The sequence below is a fragment of the Gymnogyps californianus genome, chromosome 9 (assembly GCF_018139145.2).
Source record: "Gymnogyps californianus isolate 813 chromosome 9, ASM1813914v2, whole genome shotgun sequence".
Taxonomy (NCBI): domain Eukaryota; kingdom Metazoa; phylum Chordata; class Aves; order Accipitriformes; family Cathartidae; genus Gymnogyps; species Gymnogyps californianus.
In genome coordinates this window covers 8919716-8932486 of record NC_059479.1, presented here as the reverse complement: position 1 = coordinate 8932486, position 12771 = coordinate 8919716, and the positions used below count along the sequence as shown (strand labels likewise).

Below are 12771 nucleotides of genomic sequence, written 5' to 3'. Positions count from 1 at the left end.
AGTCCGTGCAGCGTATTAAAATCCTTCATGCACAGCTGGCACATTTAACTTTGATTGTGTTGTTGAAGTGACTGATCTGAGAGCAGCCTGGATCCCAGTTGCTTGCAGAATTCAAAAATAAGGTTGTTCTAGTTCATCTGCAGTTGGTTATTTTGGAAGAGACACAAACTATCTCGAGTACTTTTAGGGCTGCTAATTAAAGTCTTGCGGCACTCCTCTGAGAGTCTTTAAAGATGGATGGAGGGACTTACCCAAGGTCGTATACTGTGTCACTAGCAAAGATGATTATAAAATCCATGCCCTAATTTGGTCTTGTACACTGAATTATTTCGCTGGTGTTGAAAATCCCACCACAAAACAACACACTGGCTGCTGGGCTCTTGCGCGTGTTGGTGGGCTCCTCCCTGCGCTCTCCGACCTGCCAGCCTGGGTCCGGCACGGGGGGAGCGTGGGGTGGGGACGGAACAGGCTCCCTGCGGCCGGCTTCCACACAGAGGTGGCTGAAGTGGGTGCCTTTTGCTGGAAGTGTGCTTCTGGGGCTGGAAAAAAGCAGGAGCTTGGAAAGAGGGAGGTGGGAAGGCTGTAGAGAAGTCACCAAAGCCTGTAGGTACTTGTGGCGTTACTGCTTTGTATTGGGTTTGTGTGGCGAGGTTTTGGTAGCGGGGGGGCCACAGGGGTGGCTTCTGTGAGAAGCTGCTAGAAGCTTCCCCCATGTCCGATAGAGCCGATGCCAGCCGGCTCCAAGACGGACCCGTCGCTGGCCAAGGCCGAGCCCATCAGTGATGGTGGTAGTGCCTCTGGGATAACAGATTTAAGAAGGGGGAAAAGTTACTGCACAACAGCAATTGCAGCCAGAGAGAGGAGTGAGAATATGTGAGAGAAAGAACTCTGCAGACACCAAGGTCAGTGAAGAAGGAGGGGGAGGAGGTGCTCCAGGCACCCCAGCAGAGATTCCCCTGCAGCCCGTGGGGAAGACCATGGTGAGGCAGGCTGTCCCCCTGCAGCCCATGGAGGTCCACGGGGGAGCAGATATCCACCTGCAGCCCGTGGAGGACCCCACGCCGGAGCAGGGGGATGTGCCCAAAGGGGGCTGTGACCCTGTGGGAAGCCCACGCTGGAGCAGGCTCCTGGCAGGAGCTGTGGCCCCGTGGAGAGAGGAGCCCAGGCTGGAGCAGGTTTGCTGGCAGGGCTTGTGACCCCGCGGGGGACCCACGCTGGAGCAGTCTGTTCCTGAAGGACTGCACCCCGTGGAAGGGACCCACGCTGGAGCAGTTTGTGAAGAACTGCAGCCCGTGGGAAGGACTCACGTTGGAGAAGTTCATGAAGGACTGTCTTCCGTGGGAGGGACCCCACGCTGGAGCAGGGGAAGAGTGTGAGGAGTCCTCCCCCTGAGGAGGAAGGAGCGGCAGAAACAACGTGTGATGAACTGACCCAAACCCCCATTCCCCGTCCCCCTGTGCCGCTGCAGGGGAGGAGGTAGAGAAAATCGGGTTAAGCCCGGGAAGAAGGGAGGGGTGGGGGGAAGGTGTTTTTAAGATTTGGTTTTATTTCTTATTATCCTACTCTGATTTGACTAGTAGTAGATTAAATTAACTTTTTCCCCAAGTCAAGTCTGTTTTGCCCGTGACAGTAATTGCTGAGTGATCCTGTCCTTATCTCGACCCACGAGCCTTTTGTTATATTTTCTCTCCCCTGTCCAGCTGAGGAGGGGAGCGACAGAGCGGCTTGGGTGGGCACCTGGCATCCAGCCAGGGTCACCCCACCACATGCCTCTTCTTTAAAGTCGAGTTCTGGCTTCTGACCTGAGCTGCTCTGGCGCCTTTTCCTTCTCAGCCGTGTAAAAATGTATTTTTAAATTCCTCTGGCATCCTCACATTCAGGGCTCCTCCCTCTGCCAATGAGAAGCGGGCAGAGCGTAGAAGCTGCTATCCAAAATGATCATTAGTGGAAAGGGAGACGGTGGGGGACTGACAAGCTGTGGAAGATACTGTTTTAAGTGCATCACATTCAGCAAATCCTCCTGCGGGAGTATTGTTAGAAAACAGGAATACAAATGTGTGGCACTTGCAGCGCTGCAGCGGCAGCGTTCGGCTTGCTGGGAGCTGGATGCGGGCAGGGCATGCCAGGGCTCGGTGTGCTGGCGAGAGACGCGGGGAAGGATGCTCACCAAGCTGCTGCTGCGGCTGTCCCTGTGGCTTGCAGCAGGTGAAACGGGGTGAGACCGACTCCTGGGAACTGGCCATGAATTCCCCTGAGGAAAGGTGGTTGCTGGTGAGTCACGGCCCGGGCTGTGATGGGAAACTGTTGCTGGATAATAGGTTGAGTGATGGCTTTTTCCAGAAGTGCACACAACAGGACCCCGAGGAAGCTCTGACCTCGCGGGGCAGGTGAAAGCTGTTTTTTGTCTGGGTTCCAGGTGACTAAATCCTGCATTCCTGCGGATGTAAGCAGGGCAGGCTCTCCTTCCCAGGATCTGCCTTGCACCCCTGGACTGAGCGTGCCCATGCTGTTGAGGTGAGAAGGGGCTGTGAAAGCAAGGAAATAAAAGGGACCACTCTTGTCACGATAGGAAACCAGTTAAGAGGTTGAAAATGCCAATGAAAGCCTTGCCCCGTTCATCCTTGGGCACGGACATGCAGATGGAGAGCCCCTCAGAAAGGTGGAAACCTGCACCAAGATGGTGTCTTTGGGGAAGCTGGCACACGTGCTCAGCGCGTGGCCGGAGTCGATGCCTTGCGAGCGGGGTGTCGCGGTGCTGTGCTGATGGCCGTCTGCTCTGCTCTTTCTGGAACTGCGTCTGACGTGACTCACCTCTTTTCTTTCAGTGCTCCTGTCTTAACTTGCAGGTTAGCTGATCTCTGCTGAGTGTCCCATTGCTCTGCTCCCCAGAACATGGTGGGCTTGAGCCTCATTGCTGGCCCTTGCAAGCTCTGCAGTTACCGCTTGAGCGTGAGAAGCAAAGGCAGAGAGGGGAGTGCCCTGCAGACCTCCCCTGGCCACTGTTCACATCGTGCCGGGTTGGGAGACATCTCAGCCTGTCCGTTTCAGAGGTTGTCCTCTCCTGCCAGCCCTGGCCAACCCTAGGCAGCAGCATGGCCGTACTTGCAGTAGACTTGAGTTTATTATCCAGCCCTGTTGCACCCCATGGGATATGTGGGTCCCTCCCATGTGAGATGAACATGGGTCTGTCTCTGCTGTGGCTTTTCCTTTGTGATCTGAAGCTACTGTATTCAAACAGGTATTGAAGTAGCCGCCACCGCCTGCTTCAAAGTGGTGGTGGTAACTTTGACATTGAAATCGCACTGTTCTCACCAAGATGCCTGGGCAGAGATGTGTATGTGATGGGAGGCTGCGAACCAGAAGCAGCATGGTGGTCTTGGAGAAGGAGGGGGAATTATCTGGCCCCTTCTCTCCCCTCCACATGCTTTGCGTTGTGCCGGGGAGGTGGTGCCTTACTGTGGGGTTACCCTCACTGGGGGCTGAGCCTCAGAGGCTCCAGTAATGGCCCAGGGAGCGACAGCTTCGTGTGGACGTGGGGAAGCAAGCTGCTCTTTGGAGCGCCTGCCGAACTGGCTCCTCCAAAACTGCTTTTTGATGCAAGTGTCTTGTTTTGTGCTCTTCTGCGTCTGGGATGGGGGAGTAAATCGCTGCTTCGGCATTTGCTGTGCGCACCAGGTGCTCTTCCTGCATCCTGCGCTGCAGCAGAGACCTCCTGGGGACAGGGGATGCTGGAGCAGCCTGGGGCTCGGAGAACGTCAACGCTGACCTTGCGTGGCTGGCTCTGAACTGCTCTAAAATATACAGCAGAAATACTGTGGGGGAGGAGGGGGAATTTTTTCTTTCCTTTTTTTTTTTTTTTTTTTTTTTTAAATCCAAAGTTAAGTCCTCCTGCAGCATGGCATGCCTCCGGCAAATCCTGGGGAAACTGGTTCAGCCAGCACCAGTCCGGGCATGGAGGGCACTGCCAATGCCGGGTGCTCTGCCTGGCAGCAAGGGTTACACTAGGGATATGAACTGGGAGTAAATAGCCACATCTATCTGTGTGGGGGTCTGCAGCTTCCCCGGGACCACTAGCATAGGATGAGCCATTGGTTTGATAATCCAAATGTCACCTTTTAAAGTTTTTTTTCTCTCCCTTCCTTTTAAAATGGCCTGGTAAGCCGTGACACCGCACAGCCTGGGCCCCTGCCAAAGAGCCCTGGGGCTTGTGTTCCTGCTCGCGCTGCCAGGCTCCTGGCTGCCTCGCTGCTTCATGAACTCCCATTTGCCTTTCTTGGCTGGAAAAAGGATTAAGTTAGCAGGACAGGAAAATTAATTAGCTGCCATTTTAAGGATGTAGCTTTTGTTGCAGTCCAAAGTGTTTTGAAATGACATTGTATCACTGAGACCAACCTGGGGCTGATTAAAAGGCTTTTACCTGCTGGAATACCAGATTTATTTCCGCTGTGAATCTCCCCCAGCTGATTATGGCTTCAAGGTGAACCTCAAGGCCAGATCAAAGGAGTGTTTTGCCTTCGCTGCTAGTGCCGGCCGTGGAAAGCTGGTACCAAAGTTTTTTCTGCTTGTTTAACATTCAAAATAGCCTTTCTTTGCCCTTCCCCTCCTGGCAGGCAGCCTGCCAGCTCGGCACAGGCACCGGCTGGGACAGCAGAGAACTGCAAAGCGAGCTGCAGCTTCCCTGCTCCGCTGAGGCTGGGGGGGTGGGGGACGGGGGGGGGCTTCCCACAGGGAGCTCGGGACCAGTGCCGTGGTCCCAGATGCTGTGGGGCGAGCCTCAGCCTTTCCGAATCGTCTGGTGGAAAATTGCTGCCTTTTGGTGCAGGTGACCCCCAAAAAGGAGCAGAAACGGTGCCACTCTCGGGGGGTGGGTGAGCTGTATCCAGCTGGAGGATGTCCCCATAGCTAATGTCCTTGCGGAAGGTGTCGGAGACCAGAGAATGGCTGCTCTGCTGCAGCGTGGTGAAGGGCGAGGGAACCCAAAGCATGGGAAGCGAGCAATAAGGAAGTCAAAAATCATTTTAGAGTTAGAAAGTAATTGCCATTCCCTGCTTTCTCCAGGGAGGGGGCTGCGTTGGTGCTCCAGAACACCGGGAAGGGGCCGTTGGCCACCAGCTATTTTTAATCCAGCGCCCGGCAGCAGTGGGGAGGGGGCACAGCGGCCTCACCCTTTCCATGCGGTGCTAATGGGTCTCACAGCTGCACTTCGCTTTCCTGCACCCCAGCGATGGCTCCAGCACGCTCCGTCTCTGCCGACGCGTGGAGGGGAAGCACAAAGCTGCTCTGCAACTGTCAGACATGTGTGATGAGGAGTTATTGTCACAAGCAGGGCTACGGTTCAGCCCTTGCTGAACTCTCTAGGAAAAGAGATTTCTGCCAGCTGCGCTTCCACCCCAGCCTCTGATACAGAAAGGGCAGTGACAGTGAATGATCTCTGACACAGACCGTGGTCCCTGTCTCCCCGCCTTGTGCGGGTCTGAACGACTCCTGCTCTCCTTAGCTTTAAACAAACAAAAATTCCCCACTGAACTCTCACTAGCTGGTGAGGAAGAGTAGAAAAAAACCAGCAAAATTAATGCAGATTAAACCTGCTACTCCAGCAACAAATGCAAATTATCAGCACATTTTTTTTTTTTTAGTATTTAATGTAGTAGAAACATCACGTCCTGTAGCCAAAGCAATTCAAGGCATGATGGCAGTAAATGCACACTGGGAGAGGCTGGAAACTCTTCAGTCTAATCCAAGAAGCTCTTGGCACAACTTTTGTTTTGCTTTTGAAGAAGGGAAGCTCATCTCTGAAGAACTGCACATTGCAAGGTAAGCGGAAGGTAGCTTTGGGAGCTGGCTAAGGTGCCCCTTCCTTAAAACACTGATTATTGTTTTTTCACACCCTCATATTCAGTGCTGGATGCAGACGGCTGCAGCAGCGTAGTAAGTAGACGAAGGGTGAGTCTGCTGCTCTCTCTGGTGCAATCATGATGGATGCTGTCGTTAAGCAAACTCCTCTAGTTCTTTGCTAACTTTTCAACCTCCCCCACCAGAAAAGCAGAACAGGGAGTGAAAAGTGATCTTGCTCAAGTCCAAGATTTTAACTATCATCTCCAGCCCCGCGAGTAGGCTGAGTGTTTCCCCCAGCAACTGTTGCAATACCAGACCTTGCAGGAGCCTGTCCCGTGGGTTGGCAGGGGATTAGCACATGGTAGAAAAGCCTTTACTATGGTTAAATGGAAGACAGAAAATACGTCAGCTCTGCCAGATATGTTGACTAGGAATCTCAAAGGCAGGCAGATCCCCAGCTGGTAACATTTCCCTCCTAAATGTTTTGTTTAGCTACTTGTAGCATGCTATTTTGATTACCCCTACTGATCTTATCTCATAGTAATGAACACCAGGCCAGGCACGCACTTTCACACAGAACTGCCGTAATTAAGGCAATCACTTCTCGTCAATGCTAGGCAGTCACTTTTAAATATTCAGTCATCAGGGATTTGCTGCAGCAGGCTCCAGCATGGTCGGAAATAAACAAATAAACTCCTGAACACTTTAAGGATATCAATTTTTATTGGACATTGCGAGATCAGTAAGAAAAAATAATTTGTACAGCTTTGTGATATAACCATTGCTGCTGAAGGGTAAGGCTACTTGTCACGTGAAGAGACCTGACGCAGCCAACAGGGTGTTCCTAGCAGGACCCGCTCTGAGAAGCGGATGATGTTTTCCACTCGCCCTGTCCCACAGCAGCACCTTCCGCCTCAGGCAGGTCCGCGTAGCCTTACAGTAGCACAAATGGGGCTTCTTAGACATCAAGGGTAAGCAGCCCTGCTCTAAGAGACCCTCTGTAAATGGCTCACTGCCAACCACAGTTGCAGTACCAGTCTGGTACAGTGGTTACTGACCTTCTGCCTTGCTTCTCCCTCCCTCCGCTAATTCTGTCTTTCCTCTGTGCCTCGCAAGGTCACCTGGCCAATGTTCAGCCCTTTCCTCCGCGCAGCGGCTGCCGCACAGCAGCCCTCTTCCCCAAGGGAAGAGCTCTGTCCGCAATAGAGAGCTGACCTGATACTTACTATTTTTGAGGCCTTTGGTGACAGCAGCTGGCAGGAGCTGATTTGTGACACCAGCTAGGGGGGAACCAGGACACTTTAGGAAGTAATCCGGCAGCTCAGATGCTTTCAGCTGGCAGCGTAACCCTTTCTAACCAAACCCAGATGCTTAAGAGTGATTGTAGAGCAGCAGCTACGGGTATTGCTCTAGCACTGGGGCACCCACTCCATAGGATGGGCAGAGCTAGAAAAAGAGGCTTCGGTTTACACAGTATTTTTGCTAAGCTTTTTGCCTTTGACAGTGCTTACCAGTTTAAAAAAAAAAAAAAACAGATGCTAGGACAAAAGGCTGAGTTTCCACGGCGGCAGTGAGACATCCTCAGACCAGGCAAAATTCTAGCTGGCCCCATCAGTGTCTCGAACTACCATCCCTTTGCTATGTCAGGTAGGTGAAATGCCAGACCAAGAGAAATTTCAGCATTGATTCAGCCCCTAAGGGGAGATGAGAATTTAGACGTCAGTAAGAGTTAAGGACTGTATCACTTGTCCTAATACACGAAATCAAGATAGTAATCTTAAATCAACGAAGGGCTCAGCTGGAAAAAAGAAATCAAATTGAAAGGCTCTGTTGGCAGAAAAGGGGGTAGCTGTACCATGACGGGCTGACTACCTGTACTGTACTAGTGCCAGCAAACAGACCCAGCTGCTGGACCCTACCCCTGGACCACTGACAGAATGCTTATTTCTTATTGATACTTAAATACTTCTCATAGAAGATGACTCGGGAACTTGTATCTGGTGCCAACACAGCATTCAGCCATCTGATGAACATTCCCATATTCACAACCAAAGAGAACATAAATACAGCGAGTAAACAAGCTGAGCATGGTAGATTATCTACGTGATCAGACGCGAGCTGCCTCCCCGCCACAGGCACCGAACGTACAGCCACATCCCAGGCAATGTGGGGCAACATAGGACAGTTTACATTTAAACAAAGGAGGGCAACAAGGAAATAACGTGATAATGAAAAACTAGGAAAAAAAACCAAAACCCTTCACACAACTATTTTTCAGCATTGTAAAAAAGTAAAAATGAAAGCAATCTTTTTGACTTCCCGTGCCTACACCATGCAGGTCTCCTAGGCATTCTAGGAACAGGAGACGCTGCCCCTTTTCCTGCTGTTAAGTGATGCAGTGCACACAGTATTTCTGAAGGAGTTCCATAAACTGTAGTGCAAGCAAACTGAGAAAATAAATAGCACTCAAACATTCCCTCTTGTCAAAGAACATTAATTGCAGTAAAAACTAGCTTGCTTTTTGTTTTAACTGAAGACAGCTGCAACTCATTTTAATATATGAAAATTTGAAGATGTGTTTCACAGCATAACTGTAGAATAATTTACACTGCATTGCCAATTCACAATTCAGTCATTTTCATTAACAGTGTACAAAGAAGGTCCTTAGTTTATATATATATACTTTATAAAGTCTGGAAGATCAATATAAATACTGCTCCAGAAATTAAAAAAGTGTTTACATCCCCGACTTGAATATTACATCTCAGTGTCCTGGATTATTATTATAATCTGTAAAAGTCTTAGCGGCGCAGAGGTTCAAGTTTTCGAAATTTCAGTGACGAGCTGGATGACAAAGCATCTTGGTTTGAAGAAGAATTCACTGTGTCTGGGGACTGGAACAATACTCTACCACGATGATTAAATACATAAAAAGACGGATGGTTCCTTAATGTGTCAAACGTCCTTCAAAATAAATGTAAAAAGTCAACGTTAATACTCTTTTAGAACAGGGGTTTTAGAAGAGTCAGTCTAGGGTACACCAACTTTTACAGACACTGAAATACAAGTTTTCAATCCAAAACTCCTGCTCACTTTGTAATTTCCAAAACACAGAGGAAATACAAAGCCAAGCATGAAAAATACTGACTGCTCAATACGCAGAGGTTGTCCAGCCCACAAACCTCCCCTTCCTTCCTCGAGCTTAGGGGCAGGCCTGTGGATTACTGCATGCGCACGCACCAAACGTGCCAGCCTTAGGTCAGCTGTCACTTGTGTTAATACCTTGACGCGGTTTACTGTCAGCTTTCCATCCCTTTCTGTGCCTGAAGCTGAGGGGTTTAGGTAAACGCTATGAAATACAACAATGTCAACTTGTTTACTTTCCATACTCCCTTGTGTTTTTGGAAATGGCCAGAGAGGCCACATCTGCCCATCCAATTTCATATCCTTTTCAAAAATCTCAATTCAAAATCCCTTATTTTCTTAAAGTCTTTCAGATATTCTGCCTTGAATAGTTCAGTGTGAGATTCAAATAATTCAGACTCTTGTAAACAAGCAAAGACAAAGAGAGGGTGAGCCAGGCATACTGCCCCGTAGTCTATGAGACCATCTCACGACAGCAGTTTGTGACTGCTGAGCTCTTCCCACATAGACATTTCATTCCTCTACCAGCTCTGCACAGCAGCAGGACTTTGGATGAGGAAAAGCAAGAAGTTTATGTAATTTGTTCCAGTTATCTAACTCTCTCTGAAATTCAAGACATTGTTGGCTTTCCCAGGTGTGACTGTTCCTCTCTGTTATTGTCTACAACATGCATTTAAGAAGAACTGAGCTAAAGAGCGAGCTATTTCACAGTGTTCAGTTTGTATAAAGAGTAGCAGGTGCAGGTGTTTACAAAAAGAAGAAATAAAACATACTTATTTTTTAGTTCTGAAGTGGCATCCATATCTTTAAATTCTCCTGCGATATGTACTATCCCATAGCAGGTAACTGCAAAGGCTAACAGAGTCTGAAGAACTATCTGTAACAGAGGGAAGCACAATGCAACACACCCATTACTTAATATCCTTAACATTTACCAAAAAAATCTCATCTTTCAAACAGTGTCTCTTGCGCTTTTCATCCAGTGACAGTAAGTGCTTTACAGAGGTGAGCAATTCAACAGTAGGGAAACCGAGGCACGGGAAGATTAAACAGCCCGTCTATTTACCATGGCAAAACGGTGGCAGAGCTGAGAAGAGCTTCAGCTGCCCGACACCCGGTCTGTGTTGCACGAATTGAATCGATTCACACGGCTCCTCAGCAAGATCCTTAGAACAAAACCCCGTGTTCTTGTGCACTTAAGGATCTAATACCCTCTCCGAGAAACGAGCTGGCTGCCAACACACACTGTGCAGCGGTGGCAACTGCTGCTCGCTCCAAATGCCATGCCTGGTTGTCGTGGGTATTTGATCTCCTTACCTTTCTGATTAAGCAAAAATGGAACAGGTAGTAATTGAAGTGAAATTTTAAAACCAAGCAAATAAATTTTAAAAAACCCCTTCCTGAAGCAGATTGTGCTGGGATCAAACGGGCACGCAGCCACACCGGATAAACAAATGTCAGCCAACATAGGCCAGAGGGAGGAGGATGTTTATGCTGCAAAGAAGGAGATGAATGCAAAAGCTCTCTGAGCTACGTTCAGGGAATTTCTGGACAAGATGCTTCAGGGTAGTTCTAATGAAGGAGAGGGAGGTCCGGACCTGGGGTTTGTTCTCTCTGACAGATAAAACACACTGCAGGAAGTTGGGATAGAAAATGTGGTTCTTTTTGACAGAGGGAGCTCAAATGAAAGTGCAATTTAAAAACTACTTTACCCTTTATTCTTGCCTATCACTTTGGGGGAAAAAAAAGGCAATTGAGAGAGACTAAACTATCCACACAGCATTACACCTTTCAAACATTGTAAAAACTTAAACTTACATCTACGGGCAACGTTTCATCTTCTTTTCTGTTAATCTCATATAAGAACGATCTACAAAACAGGAACACACACATGCATGAAACACTCTGTATAAGCAAATAAAGAGAACAGCAATACAAAAACCCCACAAGAACTTGCTGCGGGTCTTAGACGTGTGTCAGTCCCGACCGTCCCCAGGCAGCTGGGCTGCTCCTGGTCTTGCTTTGAGACCCTGCTCCTCCAGCGCACGGCTGATGCCGAAGCCCGAGCAGTCCCCGCCACCACCTCCTCTCCTCGCTGCCCGGAGGGAGGATGGCTGCGGGGAAGGCACGGGGACGGCAGATGCAAGGAACGAAGCCGCGATCCGGCGGCCGGCAGCCCTCCCTTCCCTCCCCGGCTGCCGCGGCGCCTGCACGGGGCGAGCCCCGCGCTCCTCCCGGTAAGTTCCCGGCGACGGCCAGCTCCGCTCTCCCCGCAGCCCGGCCCGCAAGGGCAGGGCCACCCCAGCCGCCGGGCTTGGCGGCGCCGCGGGGCTCCCCGCGGGATGATGATGATGATGATGATGATGATGCCGCCGCGGCCCGGCCCGGCCCCCGCCCCGGAGCTCCCCCGGCGGCCGGGCGGGGGTGACGGGGCCCGGCGGGCCTCCCCGTGCCGCAGCCCCCCTCAGGCGGCGCCGCCGGTCCGGGCACCCCCCGGCCGCCCGCTCACTCACGCTGCGCCGCCGAGAAGGCCGCGTGGGCCAGGGCGAAGAGGCCGAGCCCCACCAGCCCCTTCCACACCGAGGCGGCCGCCATCGTCGTCGCCGCGCGCTCACCCCCCGCCGCCGCCGCCAGGGGCGCCCGCCGCCCCCCGGCGCCTGCTGATGGCGTCACGAAGGGGGGCGGTGCCAGGCCGCGCCCGAGGAGGGGCGTGACTTGCGCGACGGGGGCGTGGCTTTTCGCGGCAGGGGGCGTGGCCGCGCCGCCGCTTACCCACGCGGGACCGAGGCCGTTGAGAAAAGCCAAGGGGTCGGCGTGCGCCCCGGGGGGACAGCTGAGGGAGAAGCGAGCCATCGGCCCCCGAGGCAGGCCTGTGCCCTCCGCTGGGCCAGGCTGGCTCCCTCCCGGCTGAAAGCAGAGCGTGGGGCCATCGGGGGCCTGGGGTAATTCCCACGTTCCACGTGTTTAACCTCAAAGCTTGAGGAACCCGTGCAAGAAAAAATGGTGTCAAGGGATGCACAGCATGTGCGGGAACAGACACCCTGACCCTGGGCCGAGCAAGGCCTGGAGCAAAGCAAGGAAACCCGAGTGTCCTGCGCACACAGCCAAGCACCCTGGGTCTTCCATGCCCCCAAGGCACAAAGATATGGGGCACAAAAGCAATTCTTTGAGGGTGTTTTCTACAAATCACCTTTAAGCTGATCACTGTGGCATTTATTGCAGCCCTTGCCCCACTGGCTGCACGAATCCCCCATGTTTCTTGGTGAACAGGGTGGGAAGTTTACCCTGATCCCACCTCGGGGCTGACCGCGGCTGCTGGCACCATCCGCATGCCTTGGCACGGTGTGAATGCACCACTGCCCTCCAGCATCCGCCCCCAGCCCCTGCTCTGGGGAGCAGCGTGGGCTGCTGCTGTTCCCACGCGCAGGGCGCTGTCCCCCCAGGAGCCTGGGACTGGGGTGACCCGCACCACACCCCTCCAGAGCACCCCACGCACAACACCCTCATCGGCCCCAACCGCTCCTGTGCGTGGCTGTGCAAAGCCAAGGCCTGTGCAAAACTTCTTCCTTGCAGCAAGCCTGTTTGGGGAATTTTTTTTTCCTCTTGCAAACCTCCTTGCACTCTGGCCACCTTCCCCCTTGCAACCCCCTTTTTGCACCCTTGCAACCCCTTTCCCAGCACTCCTGCAAGCCTTCCCTTGCAGCCCTCCGTCCCTTACACCCCTGCGGCCTGATTCCTCCCCTTTTGCAAGCTTGCAGCCGCCTTCACAACCAGGCAACCCTTTCCTCTTGC

At 51.9% G+C, this 12771-nt stretch overlaps 1 protein-coding gene across 1 annotated transcript; it reads right to left on the bottom strand.

Annotated features, from left to right (window-relative positions):
* Positions 1–6545: 6545 nt before the first annotated feature.
* On the bottom strand, positions 6546–11574 carry MMGT1 (membrane magnesium transporter 1). The gene is given in 5 exon segments (XM_050901572.1): positions 6546–8799; positions 9753–9856; positions 10798–10826; positions 10829–10849; positions 11493–11574. Coding segments are annotated over 5 exon segments (399 nt in total). The 3' UTR covers positions 6546–8636.
* Between the last annotated feature and the right edge of the window lie 1197 nt (positions 11575–12771).